The sequence below is a fragment of the Myotis davidii genome, unplaced genomic scaffold, assembly GCF_000327345.1.
Source record: "Myotis davidii unplaced genomic scaffold, ASM32734v1 scaffold914, whole genome shotgun sequence".
In the NCBI taxonomy this organism is placed as follows: Eukaryota; Metazoa; Chordata; class Mammalia; order Chiroptera; family Vespertilionidae; genus Myotis; species Myotis davidii.
Window position 1 is genome coordinate 874,287 of NW_006285484.1, and position 17,243 is coordinate 891,529.

Here is a 17,243-nt window from a genome sequence, read left to right on the forward strand (position 1 = left end):
AATTAAGGTCTCTCTGTCATTATATGTTGTATCACCTACAGGAGCAAGGATAATCATATAAAGGAACAGAATGTCTTCTCTCTCCACTGATCAAAGACCAGGTTGTCCCCAATTCACAGGTTATGTAAGTAAGCCTATTTGTTTGCAAACGGCTTTCCTTGGCAAAACAAATTAGAATCTGTGTTTTAGCCTTGTCAAACCAGGCAAAAAGATAAATAAAAGCATAAACTCAATTCAATAAATCTTTATTGAGCTCCCACGGGATGCATGAATTTAGGATTTATAATTTACATAAGTAGAAAAGTGTTACTTTAGCCCCTTAAAAAAAAAAAAGGAAATCACAACTTCTCTATATATTTCAAGTGAATCATTTAATGTGAGTGAGGCTCAGTTTGATATTGCCATAAGTATTAACACAAGAAAATGGGAAAGTATACCTGTTTCCCTGTTACCAAACAAGGGTTTGATGCCAGAATCAACTAGCCTGTTGGTCTAACAATAGCTATCAAAAAGGCTTGAAAATCTGGAAGTAAAAAATGTATTTGGAAGCACTGTCCTTTGAGGGCACATTCCCTGAGGGCAGGAAATGCTGAAAGAATTAAATGGCTCAAAAATGATAGTGAGATCAAGAAGAATTAGTCACAGCTTTGGAAGAAACAAAACTTGAGAATAGATGACACTAAGTATAGCTAGGTGAATCCTTCTGAAGTTTCCCTGGAGGTGTAGTAGCACTGAGCTAACCAAAGGGGCTACGAACTCATGCTCCTTTGAATAGAGTGGTTTTAAGTGGTAGATTCTCCAGTGCACCAACTGTATTTTCAAGTATAATTCTAGTATTTGTACCTAGAAATACAGAAGAAAAGCAGCAGGGAGAAAGTGTCAAGTATGTAGGATGTAAAGGATTTGGCAGCCCTAGAATTCCCAGTTTGCATCCTTTTCATCAGGAAAGTCACAGTCTGGCTCAGTCCAAGGTGGTGCTGGAGGCAGTGCTACTGATGGCTTTTGATAAGCTGGAGGCAACAGCGAAAGGATTGTGTCCTGGCTCTCTTCTTTCATCTGTCAAAGAAACTCAAAATAAGGCTGTTGGTACATAAACTTAATACATTAGTTCTGTTAGCAAAAAATAACTTTTAAAGAAATCATTGAAAGTATTTAAGATTGTTTTTAACCAAGTCACTAAAAATACCTTTGATTCTGGTCATCTGAAAATAGGAAGAAGTGACAGCCAAATAGAATGATTTTTAACAGAATTGTTTTGCCCTTAAATTATTTTTAGACAATACAGAAAAATAAAATGTCTCTAAATTAATCAAAATACCCAACTGAAGATATAGTCACATATGATGATGCTCCATTTGTTTTTACTCGTTTTGCAGAATGGATGTATTTTAGAAAGTCTAACTGAATTACCCAAAAGTTTTCTTGATTTTAACTTTATTTTGTAAGAAAGCTGTTATTAAAAACCTTAACAACCAAACTGTCCCATTAAGCCAATACATGAAGTGACTTTTTAATAGTATTTAAAAACATCTAGACAACAGAAAAAAGATCAGCTTACCTGTTTGAAGAAAACATGGGACAATAAACTGCTTGCTGATGGCCTGAAACATTTTTAAAAGTTATAAAAAAAATAGAACCTCATATTAGAATGTTGATTTTTAGATGTAAAAATATAGTAGAAATTAGGTTCAAAGCTATAAAACCCAATACTAAAAAATTAAAAGGAAAAATAATGTGTCAGAAGCCTAATTCTTAGCTGCCCTGACCAATGAGAAGAAGTCTAGAGATATCCTTTAATTAGTCCATAACTCAACATTTACTGGGCACTTACTAATTATAAGGAGCTTATGCTAGGCATTAAGGGGCTAAAAAAAGATAAAACCCACACCTTATTTCCAAAACATTAATGATAAGATGTAGTTATATATGATAATAATTTATATTATTATAATAGCAGCAACTAACATTTTTGTACTGCTTGGAAATTTCTAAAATGTCTTCACATAAATGCAGTAATTAATGTCCAGAAGATTAACTGATTTTCACAAGGTGACTTGGTTAGGAAGTGAAATAGCTAAAACTGGAGCCAAGTTTTCTGATTTTGAATCCTGTATTCTCCCTCTTGCTCACTGCTTCAACTTGTTTTTAGCATTGATGCTGTCTAGATTAGACTATGATTTTTTGACCAAAACACTGGTTAAGGATTTGAATTTGGCAGGAAGGGACGATCACAAAGCTTCTATAAAGTGTAAAACATACGTTTTATGTTACTTAGAGGTGAACAATATTACCTTTTCTCTGGATCTTGCTGCAAACAGAGCTGTACCAAGCTACAGAAGGCAGGAGAGAAAGTTTTTGAGGATGGTGTCTGCAATCTGTCACTATTTACTGTGCGAGTTCCACTGGAGACAAGTACACTTTCTCCAATCCCAGAGTCTACCCCTGACCGGGAATTCTTCATTCTGGATTCTGACTGAGGGAAAATGCTGATATCCAATGGGCTATAAGGAGGACCTTTTAATTTCTGTAACAGCATCTAAAAGACAGAAAACTTTCTTTCAACCCTTATCAGGCAAAATATTAAAACAACAACAATAAAGATCCTAAGAGTCTACAGCAGGGATGTTTAACAGATATTACCTAGAACATAGGGATCATATGGAAGGACAGTAGTTCTAGGATTTTAGCAGCATTTACCTGAGTCCTGTGCATGTCCTGGAAAGGTACCTGCCCACTGGCCAATTCACACGCTGTAATGCCAACACTGTAGATATCTGACTTCACGTTGTATCCATGTAAATCCTGTAGAACAAAGAATGTGAAGTCCTTTAGTGTAAATAACTTTAAAAGTTATATACATGTGCTTTTTTGATAAAGGATGGTGAACAATAATGGGAAAAACTTATCAAGTGAGAAATCAAGCTATAGTTAATATATGGCGCACATTTTTAAATTCCTAACATAATAATTTTGACAATAAAGAGGGAAAAAAGTCTTGCAGTAGTGCATTCACCAATCCAAATATAAGGTCACAACTGTCCTTTAGTCAAGCTTAGAAGACACTCGAGACGCACAGACAACCCAATGCAACGGCCACACCTGACCTGTCTCAGTAGTTCTGGACTCAGCCACGGCTGCACTGATGTGCTGAACTGTGGGAAATCAAACACAGCCCTATGCCTCTGTCCGTGCTTAACCAAACTATGCAGGTGGGACAGGCCAGAGAGGGTCACTAGGCCATCACCAGAAATGAGGATATGGCTGGCTTTAAAACTCCTAGAACAAAAAGAAACAATCCTAAATACTGGGAAATTGGCTAATGAAGAAAGAATAAAAATCTGGTCAGAACAAATTCATGTATGCTCTTGGAAATTAAATGCTCTTTATAAAGTATCAGCACACTGCTATGAATATATGGGAAATGCTCAGAGAATTAAGGAATCCTTTCAGCTATTCAAATAGCTTTAGGACAAGAAAATATGTAACTGACAACTACACACATGTTTTGGAAGTGATAATATTTTATGCAAACTTGGAAAGGAATCAAACGATTAATTTCACTCTTGTAGGATGCTATTGCAAAACACCCAAGGAGAAGTCTAAAAAAAAAAATCAATGAACTAATACTTAAAGCATAAGGTTATAATTTAAAGTTAAATGCAGTATTATCCAAAAAAAGCCTTTTATAGTATTAACACTATTTACAAAGACATGTCTTATATAAAAATTTCCTTTGTCAAATTATAAAAGAGCCTGTTTTTCATCCAAAACACTGGATTTGAAAACTAAGAGAGTTTCTAATAGACTAACTACAGTAGGATGACCAATAATCTGGTAAAATTAATTACAATACAGTGTGCGAGAAAGCCTCAGTTAACCAGAATGCTGCTAAAAAACAACAAATAGTAAGAAAAAAAGCTTTAAGGAGTTTGAAACAAACAATAAAAAAAACACACAAGTTATTTAAAAGTAACTTAATTAAAAAGGAAAACAAAGTCCCAGTGTATCTTAAAACAGCACTGTTTTTAAAATTCAGCCAATTCTGCATCTACAGTTTGGTAACTAGAGAATAGATATTTAGTATGATAATCTCAAGATACTACAAAATATTTAAGAAAACAAAGAAGGGTTGTTGCAATGTGTACATGATATAACTATGACTTAAAGATGAAAAACAGATAAAGGAGCTATTAGCTTAAGGAAAAAGAGCTAACTAGGACCCCATTCCCTACAGCTCCCACCCCACATTAGATTGAGAGGTGAGCTCCGTGAGCGCAGGCTCCAACAGGCACTGAGCACAACTCTCGGCACAGGGAGGGGTCCGAACACTGTGGTGAATGAGCACAAAATGTAAGCTTCAACAGTCCCCCTCGGCCCCTGCCTCCCTCAGTTCCCTACCCCTCCTTTCTGATACTCAACTACTCCCGCCTTCCTAAAAGCTCCCTAAAAGATTCCTTCCACTAAAACGCTTTCATTTTGCAAAATACAAATAAGTAAATACCTGTGAATACAGCCATTTTGGTGCAGATAGTTCAACCCTCTCACTGCTCCAAAGAGAATGTTTCTTATTAGAGTTTCACTCATTCCTTCAGGAAAGTAAGTCCTCAAGAGCTGACTTGCTGAACCTGAAAAAAAACGCTGAAATCTTTAAATGAACATTAAAAGTGATTTTGCTTCTGGCTATCTTTTATTTAAATGATTTTTTATTTATTTAAGAGAGAGGAAGAGGGCGGGGGGAGGGAGGGAGAGAGAGAGAGACATCGAATTGTTGCTCCACTTATTCATGCATTCTTTGGTTGCTTCTTGTATGTGCCCTGATTGGGCTAGAACCCACAACCTTGGCATAAAGGGATGATGCTCAAACCAACTGAGCTACCTGACCAGGGCCTATCTATGCTTTAAATGTTCTTTCAACTATAAACACCACACACACACACACACACACACACACACACACACACACACACACCCTTGTTACATTTCAGAATTAACCATTTTCCTATGCAAAGGTAATTTTCCTTCCAGAATATTTAAAAAGACTTTTTTAATGGCACTGAGGACCAGAAAAAAGAATTAACAAGTTTTAGCATTACTGAAAAAACAAAACATACTGTGTATGTATATATATTTTTAAATCCAGAGACAATTCACAAAAGCTATCCTAAAAATCAAAAGTTCTAGAATCCATTTATTTACTGAACACTGTTTTGTGCTAGGTACTGTATGAGCCCCAGGTAATTTTAAATACACACATAATCCTGCCCTCAGGGTGCTCCGATCCAGTGAAGGAGCAGGCACACACACAGACGTTTACAAGACGTGAACTAAGTTTACTCGGCGGAGAAACTGGGATGGGGATGATGTACACAAGCAGAAATACTACTTCTGCCTGAATAACGCAGCTCTCTACTGAGGGAGGACGGAAACCAAAGGGGGGAGGCAGCGAGTTCAAAGGCACGGCTTCTTGGAGAAGCAGTGGTGGCTCACTCATCATCAGACCTATTCTTTTTTCTGAAGACTAAAATTCAACAGAAGCCAGAAATAAAAATATAAAATGAAATTTGGAATTGGCCATCAGAATTATAAATTAAAAGTAGTTAATCATAAATCTAAGATCCCATTCATCAATCATTATAATTATAACTCAGGCTAAGCTATGAGTTATTTTATCAAGAAAGAGTTTTCTTACCATAGGCCATAAACGGAGAAATAACCCAAAGCCAGCTACCAACAGTGAAAACAGTCCAGTAAGTTGTAATATTGGGGTGCTGGAAAAAGTGACATAGAATCACAGCTTTCTAGGATAAACACAAGAGAAAAGACATGTAAAAACAACCTTTTTTCCCTTATGATGAAGATAACAGCAGTCGTGTCAGCTAATTCTCAGTAGAACTTATCAGAACTAACCACTGTTCTCAGTGTTGTATGTCTTTAAATCTTGTATCCACTACACGTTGTGATATGATTTTACAGAAGGGGACACTTAGAAATGAGTTAGAAAACTTGTCCAAGAGCACATAATAAAAGGAGTGGGGTATGAACTTAGTATGAACTCTTATTAACAACTAGAGGCCTGATGCAAGAAATTCGTGCATGGGGTTTCGAGCACGGGGTGTGTGTCGGGGGGGTTCCTCAGCCCGACCTGCATCCTCTCCAATCTGGGATCCCTTGGGGGATGTCCACAGGGATCGGGCCTACACAGGCAGTTGGATATCCCTCTCACACTCTGGGACCGCTGGCTCCTATGCCACCTAGGCTTTTATTATATAGGATACTGTGTTCTTAGTATAGAAACGTTTTAAAAATACATAAAAAGCCCTGGCTGGGTGGCTAAGTTGGCTAGAGCATTGTCCTGTACACCAAAAGGTTGCAGGTTCAATTCCTGATCAGGGCACATACCTAGGTTGCAGGTTCAATCCCAGTGGGGGTGGGTATGGGAGGCAACTGATCGAGGTTTCTCTCTCCCTCTTCTCTCTCTAAAAATCAATAAAAACACATTCTCAGGTGAGAATTAAACACACACACAAATAAAAGTAACTGCTAACATTACATCACAGAGAAAACCACTAATAAAATTTTGGTATAGCCCTAACCATTTTGGCATTGGTAGATAGAGCGTCGGCCTGCAGACTGAAGGGTCCCAGGTTCTATTCCAGTCAAGGGCATGTACCTTGGCTGCGGGCACATCCCCAGTAGGGGTGTGCAGGAGACAGCTGATTGATGTTTCTCTCATCGATGTTTCTATAACATCTCCCTTCCTCTTTGTATAAAAATCAATAAAATATATTTTAAAAAATTTTTAGTATAATTTCTTCCAATCTTTGTGCAAGATACATGTGCACATGTAAACATTTTGAAAATGAAGACAATATCAAAATCAAATCCTTTCCTTCTTTATACAGAAAGTGATTAGTGACAACGAAAATGGATTATAATATTACTGAAAGGCAATTCTATTAAAATTTATCAATTTAGAAGTTAATTTTGCCTAACTGGATGGGAAGGATACTGTCTCTTCCATTTCCCTGTATGACTATTTGTGATTGGACTAACTAGGGGTTTGTAAATCTCCAGACCAGCATTTCAAATATGATATTCATGTGAAGGAATGCATAGTAGTTACCAAAGTTTGAATATATTTTTTCTTTCATGGATCTGCCTTCCAAGTATTCTTTCTAATTCTGTAATTGCATGTTTACAAAAGAAAGAAATCTACTTTTCTCTAACAGAAAAGACCTGTTAATTTGGGGGGGATGGGGGGGTCTTACAGATGTAACTCCTCGGATAGACAGCACTTTAAATGCATTACTTTCTGGTGTTGTCACCTGTAAAGCTTTCAGGCGTTCTTCAGTGCAGTTTTCCAGATTTGTGATTTTGATCGTCACCAGGGTTCCTGTGGGAGTATGCCGTGCAAGATGGACAGAAGTCAGGTTGTCAAAGCCTCTTCCTACAATCAGACATAAAACTGTTAGCCACCAAAAAAAATGATAATTTGAACTTCATCAAAATTAAAAACTTCAACTCCTCAGGAAAATGAAAAGGCAAGCCACTGATTGACAGTATTAACAATACTTTTACATCCAGAGTATATAAATAACTCTTACAACTCTTAATAATCAAACAAAACTCATTAAAAATAGGCAGAAAATTAAATAGGGAATCCATAAAAGAAGCTATAGGAATGGCCAATAAGCACATAAAAAAGAGTTCAAGATAGAGAAATGCAAATCAAAACCACAACAATATGGCATAACATACCTATTATAATGGCTACAATTGTGACTTGATAAATTGTGACTCAAACAATGGAATGCTGCTCAGTAATCCCTACAGCCACTTCCAGTCCCTTCCAACCACTAATGTGATTTTTGTTATGAAATGGCATCATAAGGAATGGAGTGTTTTGTGCCTGGCTTCATTTGCTTGACCACTTTGTAGGCTTAAGTAGTTAATTTCTTTTTATTACTGAGTAATCATTCATCCTATGAAAATACCACAATTTATTTATCCATTTACAAGCTGAAAGATCATTTGGGTTGTTTTCAGTGATTGGAGACTATAAATCAAGCTGTCAGAACTTTAAGTAGACATGTTTTCATTTCTGTTGGGCAAATACCTGTGACTGGAAGTGCTGGGCATGGGTGTTTAACCTTATGAGAAGGTGCCAATTTCTTTCTGAAAGCGGCTGAACCGGTTTGTGTTACCCAAAGCCGCAGTTGCTTGACATGCTCGCCAGTATTTGATGTCAGTGTTTAAATTTTAAAATACCTAGTGGCACCTATTAATAGATACTTAATAAACATTACTTACCCCCTCTTTCCACAATCACCAAATTCTGTTACTTTTATCTTTAAAAAGACATTATTAATCTCAAATTCATCCCTTCCTCTGCAGTGCGGGCATCACTGTCCTCTTTCCGGGACAGATGGAGGGGATTCCTCACTGTGCCCTCTATTCTCAACCAGGGCACATATCAAAATCACTGAGGGGACTACTTCAAAAGCCTATGCCTGCCTTTCGGTCGCCAGCAAGTTTGATTCAGTAGGTCTGTGATGGGATATAGGCATTGCAATTTTTATTTTTTTTTAAATATATTGTATTGATTTTTTTACAGAGAGGAAGGAAGAGGGATAGAGAGTCAGAAACATCGATGAGAGAGAAACATCGATCAGCTGCCTCCTGCACATCTCCTACACTGAGCCAAACCAGTTTTGGCGGCATTGCAATTTTTAAAAAGACTCAGGTGGTGAGGATACTTCCTCACCACTAATCTACATCTTCCAGACTTGTGCAGGGAATTGCAGTTGTCTTTCTAAATCCAGCATTTTATCAATAGAAAGGAACTACAGTGCAGCAGCTGAAAGCTGAGACCCTGCAGTCAGAAGATTTGCTTTCAAATCACTAGCTGTTTGACTGTTAAACAAATCTCAGAGCCTCAGAATTCTTACCTGCAAAATGGGAGTGGTAGAACGAAAAACCTATATCAAATGTTCAGTATAATGCCTTTTAGATGCTAATACTAGCATGCTCACGATTCCAAAATGTCTTTCTAGCACAGAGAGGATAAATTCCAAATTTCGGCCTTAAGTCCTTTGAGTAATAAAGTAGGTCAGTTGTGGGGGTGGACACAGTCTGAACCTCTAAATACACAATGTGTTCCCAACCTCCCAGACTTATCTCCTGCCCTACCACTGCCTACACTCCCCTTGCTCCCACTTCTAGGCAACTATGTGGCAGTCCCTTTCTAATCACCCTTCCTCACTCATCTATTGAAGTAAATATTTTTTATCTTTTTTTAATTGACACCATCTGAACCTCCTTCCTAAGGGCATTTCCACCAGTGCTATTTTAGAAAAGGTCAGATCCTTATTCTCCTTGACCCTGGATGGGAGTGTCAGTGACCTAAACTTGGCCAACTGGAGGATGGAGTGAGAGACAAAGAAGCGGCAGTCAGAACTTGCTGCCGTGGGACCCACTGTCTGGTGGTGGAGGTACCCTACGAGGTGGTCCCCGACCGAGGCTGCTCCATGCCATGCCCTGGCTATGGTTCTAGGCTGAGCTTCTCTTGGCTCTTCCAAGCCTAATTATTTCTCCAGTCAGTAATTCTGTGTTAGAACATGGTTTAAAAATTTTCTCTTTTGCTTGTTAGGACTGTTTTCTGTTGTTTGTAACAAGCACTCTGACTGGAACATCTGGCAACCTTTTCCTCATTCTCAGGATCCAGCTCTTTTTCTCTTTGTTGACTCCCAGATGGATGGTTGGATGCTCCATCTTCTCTGTTCCCACAGCACCTTGCACACCTCGACTACAGTTCCCTCCAGAGGGTAAAACAAAGCCATCCATGTGTTCATCTTCCCAGAGAACGAACTCCTCAGGTGTATTACAGGACTTTCTATCCCAGCATCTAACAGCACCTGCAGTGCTTAATGTTTCTGAATATTCAGAGCCAATGTTTCATGTGTATAAGGCTATAGATAATGACCCATCCTGTTCCAAACTTAACCACAACAGATGGGATTTTAGGTTTTAAGTTAAAATAAAGTAATTTGGTTAAAGGACTATAACTAAAAAGATCTTTTTTGCCATCAGCTTAATTCCTAATAATGAAGGATCAATTATGTGAAATCCATGATTACCTATTTCCACTTGTAGTTCATAGTGAGAAGCGTTGGTGGAACAGACCGCTTCACTGAGTCTAGCAGATGGAGACAACCAGGGAAGGGTTGGCTTATCAACCTGCATGGTTTTAGAAAGATGAAAACAAAATACGTTTAGACTCTTTTGGTCCCCCAACCCAATATAAAATGCAGACATTGTATTTTTAAACACACAGTGCTCATTAGGAAAGGCACACTGAAAGGTGACTTAGGACACTGGTTCAAGATCTAAAAAGAATTTACAATTGCTAATAATTGATGCTAGTTAGAAAGCTATCTGCTGATAAAGGTGAGAGGGCAGGAAAAACAGATTTATAGGTAGCAAAGAATACTTTCCAGCACAATTTCAAGTAAGCCTTTTTAGGAGTTGTTAAGAATAGTTCATTCTTCAAGGTAGTAATAAATAAATATGTCGAAGGAAGAGATGCAGGGGCCTGTGAGGAAGGATTCTCTGCTTGTGCTACTGCTTCAAGGGATCCCAAGTTTTATCCATGACACATCCAGATACATACTCAGCTAGTGGAGGTGCTAACATCAAGAAACAATTTCCACACTCTAATCTATTAAAATTGCTGAAGATGTTCTTCACAAGATGAAAGGAATAAGAAGGGAGATAAATAAATAAATGTCAAGAAATGGGAGACCACAGTACAGATCCCCCGAGTTAACAGGAACCCTATGGGTGTCTCACAGGGTGCTCGAGTTGGAGCCTGGTCTGCACCGTCCCAGTGGCAGTGGCAGTGAAACATGCACGCAGGAGGAAGAGGAGGCCAACAACTTGGTGTCATACGATAGCCAGGAGGCTCTCCAGAGGACACCAGCACTCCAAAGACTCTCAGGCGCCTTCCAGGCACCAGCAGGCGCCAGAATCTTATTACTGCCCCCGAGGTAAGGAGAAGGAAGAAGGGGGTTAGAAATCATATTACTATGTGCTAGGAATTGTGCTAATTACTTTTCATATCCTTAACTCTACATGTTCCCTAAAGTTTTAAGAGAGCAGAAAAATATAAGCTCCTGGCTAAAGATGAATGAAAGTAAATATTGTTAAAAGAGGGATGAAAGATTATAAAAAGAAATTCCATTATACAACTGGAAACAATCCCAATGAAAAAAAAAGAAATATAAATAAATCAAGTTAATTTCTTTAGGACAGGCAGTCTTCAAATAAACTGAGATCTAAAGAACACATGTACGAGACAGAAAGGAGAGCATATAAACAATTAAAAAAATTTTTTAAGTAACAACCTGAAGCCTGTCAGGGAGGCTTCAGAATGAACTGAGGCTTAGGCATAGGTGGTCATATGAGGGACTGCAGTCAGACGACCAACCTGTACATTGCTTCGTTGCTTCCATCTTTTCCATTAGGAAAGTAGTCTTCTTTAAACTAGAAGGCACATTTGTTGTATATAACTAGCTCAAGCCCAAAACAGGTTATTCTATATATATATATTAGAGGCCCGATGCACAAAATTTGTGCAAGAGTGGGCCTTCCTTCCCCTGGCTGCCAGCACTGGCTTCCCTCTGGCACCCAGGACCCAGGCTTCCCTCGCAGCCCTGGCTTTGTCTGGAAGGTCGTCCAGTCTAATTAGCACATTATGCTTTGCTTATTATAGATAAAACAAAATAAATCTATAAATAAAAACAAAACTCTCTCTCTATATATATTAGGTACTAAGAGTTGTCAGGGTCACAGAGACAGAAAGTAGGATGGTGGTGCCAGGGGAAGGGGAGGGAGAGGGAACAGGGAGTTGCTGTTCAATGGGTAGAGTTTCCATTTTACAAGATGGAGAGTTATGGAGATGAATAGTGGTGATGGTTGCACAACATTATGCATGTGTTTGATACCAATGAACTGTACACACTTAAAAATGGTTAATATGGTAAATTTTATTTAGCACATACCTAAAAAAAGGTAGCACGTGTTGAAGTTTACTGAGTTCTAGGCCTGTTTCCTGGCAACAGCAAGGAGATAACAACAGACACTTTACTCTCTGAATACCTCAACCTGAAGGTAATATTTGAATAAAAGCAAGGATTAGACACTACATCCTACTGTATAAAAGGACAGGTAACTAGAAGACTTTAGAGTATTAGTGAGCAAAAAGTGAAATGACAAAAACGAAGACAAAATCGGGATAAATGTATAAACAGGATTAAATGGGATTATCTTATTTTGTAGGAAATAAGCCATTTGCAAGGCAGGTTCCATTTTGTAGTGAGAAATATTCATTCCCGAGCATGTTTCTTTAAATATTATTTACATCAGGCATTGCCCAGGGGAGATAAAGATGAAAAAGATAGGATGCCTATTTTATGGGGATCATGCTATAGTTGGAAGAGACGTATACAACAATCATTGTGAGATAATGAATAAATGCCATTTTATAGGAATGTCTAACATATGTTGGAGAATAAATAAAAACTTCAAGATGTGATATTTGGGCCAACTCTTTATGATTGAGGAGAAATTTTAGAGGCAGAAAAAGGAGACTATTTCAAACAGAAAGAAGAGTATATGCTAAGACTCAGTAGCAAGAAATAAAACTAAAAAAATTAAAGTTATTCCATACCACTAAGGTCCCTTATACCCATGGTCGGCAAACTGTGGCTCGCAAGCCACATGCAGCTCTTTGGCCCCTCGAGTGTGGCTCTTCCTAAGCCTTAGGAGTACCCTAATTAAGTTAATAACAATGTACCCACCTATATAGTTTAAGTTTAAAAATTTGGCTCTCAAAAGAAATTTCAATCATTGTATTGCTGATATTTGGCTCTGTTGACTAATGAGTTTGCCGACCACTGCCTTATACCACGCTAACAAGTTTAGGCCTTCCCTCACCCACGTGGAAAACCTCTATTAATACCCTAAGACTCTTAGTAAAATCTGCTGTCCTTCGCTCATTAGCTGATACTCTCTTGTGGATACTATGGAGCACAGCCAGGTTTGCTTTCAGAATGGAGGTGCTAATCTCCCCAACCACTATGACCACTGAGTCTTGTACAGGGAACTGCCCTCTTCAGAAAGAAGCCACGCTGCCCACAGTTATGCCACTTCCCTGGGGTCAGTTTGTATCCAACATTGGTGGATACAGGAGTACAAATGCCCAGAGCCCTTGGGCAACTAGGGCAATTAGGTAGAGCCATGCCAGCTCCAGAGATGCTCACTGGAATGGCTAAGGCCTCTCTTCAGACTTCTTAGGCACAACAACACTGCCTCCTCCCTCTCTCACAGTGTTGGTCTCTAGAAAGAACTTCCCAATAAATTTCCTGCATGAAAAAGAAAAAGTTTAGGCTTTATCCCATAGGCTTTTGGAAACCAATGAAATCTTAAGGTTGGAAAGTGACACAAGGAGGCCTGTATTGCTAACAGTGTTGAATCCTGATCTGAGTGGTGAGAGGAGGGTATACGCATGCCTAGGAAACTAGAGGCATTGAGTCTTCCTGTAATAGTCCAGTGAGAGATGATGAGACTTGAGTAGCAGTAGTTAGTGACCAGGTGAAGGAGGGCATGGACTCAAGGGTATTTCGGATACAGAACCATAAGACTTGGTGTATGTGGGAGCAGAGGTAGAGGCAGTGTGAGGATCTTTCCAGTTTCTAGTCAGGATGATCTAGTAGGTGGGTTTTTTATTAGCCAAAGCAGGAAACACAATGTATTGCTGAGTCTGAGAGAAAATTAAGGTTTTTCCGAAACTGCATAAAAATGTCTTCGAAAACCCTAATACAAGATATTCTACAGACAGCCCGGTGCCCAAGGAAGAGCGAGAGTGATAGGTAAAAATGTGAAAATCATCAGTTCTGCTTGATGCCAGAGTCCCCTCCTCACCTGAAGGAAAACCTGAGGGAGCTCCAGGATAATCTGAAACCTGAGCAACAGAGCCTTAAACAGGTGAGATGCTCAAGGAGAGATGGTTTAAGCCCAGTGGTCGGCACACTCATTAGTCAACAGAGCCAAATATCAACAGTACAACGATTGAAATTTCTTTTGAGAGCTAAATTTTTTAAACTTAAACTATATAGGTAGGTACACTGTTATTAACTTAATTAGGGTACTCCTAAGGCTTAGGAAGAGCCACACTCAAGGGGCCAAAGAGCCGCATGTGGCTCACGAGCCGCAGTTTGCCGACCACGGGTTTAAACAGAAGAGAAGAGGCCAATGATAGACCACTGGAGAGTAGCAAAGACACGGTAAAGGAGAAGAATGTCGGAGAACCAGGAGTGAGTGGTATTAGAGAAGGCAAAGGAGTATTAATTGTACTCAATCATTTCTTACCAAGTTTTGATGGACACTGGTTTCAGACTGTTTTTCAGGTCTGAGTGATTCAACTTGTGTTCGTGAAGTGCAGAAACAATCCTGGAAATTCAAGAAAGGAATTAAATCAAGTGAAAAAAGCCCCCATGAAATAAGTAGGGGTGACATGTGATACAAGAAGGTCTAGTGATGGAGTGAGGGGCAGAGAGAAAGGGTAGCATGCAGGGATCTGGAATTGAAGCCAGGACTCATAATGTGGGGGTACAGTATGCGAGAGGACAGAGAAGCAGCTGTGTGTGCAGAAGACAAATGCCTTCTGTTATAATTCTACTTGGCATATCTCTGATCCTTGTCCTCTCTCTGGAGATCATAGTGTCAATTCACTTTTACAGTTGGTATTGATACTGAACTCTTCTATCACCTGCAGTTTTCTTCTGAATATTTAGCTAAAGATTATTCTGCTCTACCCACAATAATCATTTTTATTTTGATCCTCAGATTTGCTTTGGAAAATGAAGTAGGTATCTCACCTTAATGTATTTTCCAGATATATAAAGCTCCCCCTTTTAAGTAGAAAAGCTGTACTTCAGACAAAAGTAATGCATCCTGTATTTTCTATATAACTAACATTCTTCTCGCTTCATAGTTCTGCCTCTTACACTTGGCAAATGAAGGTGTTGATGAGCAGGTATGAGTCTGAGCCCTGGCTCTAATTTTTCGCAATCCTGGGCCAAACTCAACATGAGGACTATACCCCCTGCCCAGCCAGTCAGTCACAACTTTGAAGACTGGAAGAGATACAATATATGAAAGTTTTCTGTAAACTGTACATCCTCATATAAATGCACCCATCACTTTTTAAAAGATCACTGCTTTAATAATTCAAATATTCAAGTATTGTATTATATTCTGTATAAAGCAAGATGAAAGTCATAAAACTACTTAATTAAAGCAGATACCAATATCTAAAGCAGGGGTGGGCAAGCTTTTTGACTCGAGGGCCACAATGGGTTCTTAAACTGGACTGGAGGGCCGGAACAAAAGCATGGATGGAGTGTTTGTGTGAACTAATATAAATTCAAAGTAAACATCATTACATAAAAGGGTACGGTCTTTTTTTTCAATAGTTATATTCATTTCAAAACGGGCCGGATTCGGCCCGCGGGCCGTAGTTTGCCCACGGCTGATCTAAAGTATATTCAGATGTGGATCTAATAGTATCTGTACATCATATTATATACATTGACCCAACTGCTTTTTGCTTGCCTTTAGTCAGATGGAAATTTTTAAGAGATATTTTTGAAATATTTAAAGGGTAAGACATAGCTAACTGGATGAGAGAGGCATATCCAAGCACAGCATATGTATGAGAAAAGTGGGTCTGGGTCACAAGAACAGAATAATGAACATATCAGAAAGTACAGGAGAAACTCTTTTTTGAAAAAAACAAAAACTCGATGAGAATTTAACTTATTTCTTAAGACCAGAAGTCATTCAGGTCAAAATAACATCAGAGTAAAGACTGTCTCATCAGAATATGCCCTTTGTTATGGCTCTGCATCACCATCCAACTACTCCGAAGGCACAAAATCAGATCCACGTTAACAAGAACTTACCAGAAAAGACATTGAATCGCTTTATTTCACAGAAAGTGACAAAAATCCATCTACTGCAGAGAAGATTATTGCTTTATCTTCAGATGCAGAAATATCCTAATATGAAAACAAAAGGAACATAATTTAGACTTACATGTAAGCTTCTTGAAGAACTAGTTGTCATAAACCCACACAATGTCTAGGCAGCTACTCTTTGACATAAGGACCAGAGCCAGTCCTGGAAAGTGTCTTTAAAGAGCATTTCTGTTTACTGAATACTGTCTGGGCCCTGACATCACAACAGAAAGGCAGAGTGGAGGTTCTGGATATTTTCTCAAAGCCTCAACATACCTGCATCTCTCCTTCCCTATATTTTCTGTACTTTTAAAAAGAGCCCTAACAAATGTGAAAACAATTTAGAAAAACAATATTGGACCCACTTTTGATATAAATGGTGTTACAAGAATTCAGTGATTCCACTCTAAGTAAATTTTGAGGCTTCCTAATCAGATTAATTGCCTTTTCAGTCATTTGGGTTCCCTGACCAGCGAATTTGGAAAGAATCAGGATTAGTAACAAACTAAGAATTAATATTTTCTTGTTGCCACATTTAAAATAAGAGAATTTTTTTCCAGTTTTCATGTAAAATAACATCTTTGTAGGTTGAATATTTTTTTACTTTATTTTGATTTCTCAGTTCTAGCCTTGGAATTTATTTATAGGCATGAAAAACATGCAGATTATTATACAAATAATTACTGTCCACTTTCAGTAATAGAGTATTAAGCTCAATAGTTTATGAAGACTCTGCAACAGATTCAGAGATTGAAAATAGTAACTTCTACAGATTCAAGGAGCTATAAAAGCACCACCAAAAGTTTCCAGATCTTTCCCAATAGAAAGGGTAGTAATTTTCTAAACTTGCTAGTGCTTTGGTGTTTCCTTATAACTGTCAATGTCTTTACTTTCATATACATTGTGCTTCATTATTTAATTTTAATGAAGTCCTCAAGTTTGATGAAGGCATCTGCAAATATCTGAGCAAAATGAGAAAGAAAAGGAGATCTTGTAAACCATAGATATTATTGCTAAGGGAACTATGTATTTGTTCAGGATGGTCACTACACACCAAAGGGAAAGAATGTGAGGAAGAAGAACCTGAAAGCATGATTATTTTGTCTTCTGTCATTCACTGTATCAAGTTAAGGCACTGGAAGATGCTGTTACAAAAGGAGGAATGCA

The 17,243-nt window shown here is 38.4% G+C and overlaps 1 protein-coding gene across 7 annotated transcripts; it reads right to left on the reverse strand.

Annotated features, from left to right (window-relative positions):
* Positions 1-229: 229 nt before the first annotated feature.
* STRADB (STE20-related kinase adaptor beta) lies at positions 230-16,144 on the reverse strand. 7 transcript variants are annotated; one of them, XM_015559129.1, is made up of 11 exons: positions 16,023-16,143; positions 14,428-14,508; positions 10,137-10,236; positions 7,326-7,465; positions 5,690-5,768; positions 4,502-4,625; positions 3,105-3,276; positions 2,698-2,802; positions 2,292-2,536; positions 1,559-1,601; positions 230-1,056 (listed from the first exon to the last, which is right to left on the reverse strand). In XM_015559129.1, exons 1-11 carry the CDS (start codon positions 16,032-16,034, stop codon positions 913-915), a joined length of 1,245 nt encoding a protein of 414 aa, XP_015414615.1. In that variant the 5' UTR covers positions 16,035-16,143; the 3' UTR covers positions 230-912. The 7 variants fall into 7 exon arrangements, with proteins under 7 accessions (XP_015414615.1, XP_015414613.1, XP_015414611.1 ...); XM_015559127.1 differs by having other exon boundaries at positions 7,269-7,465; XM_015559125.1 differs by having other exon boundaries at positions 5,690-5,798; positions 7,269-7,465.
* Positions 16,145-17,243: the final 1,099 nt, after the last annotated feature.

Bases quoted from the DNA above. Each gene is read 5' to 3' on its own strand.
- STRADB (XM_015559125.1), bottom strand. The intron at 5,799-7,268 runs GTAAGACCCCCC...TGTTTATCCTAG, and splicing joins CTATCCGAGGAGTTACATCT to AAAGCTGTGATTCTATGTCA. The intron at 2,537-2,697 runs GTAAATGCTGCT...TCTGTCTTTTAG, and splicing joins AGGACATGCACAGGACTCAG to ATGCTGTTACAGAAATTAAA.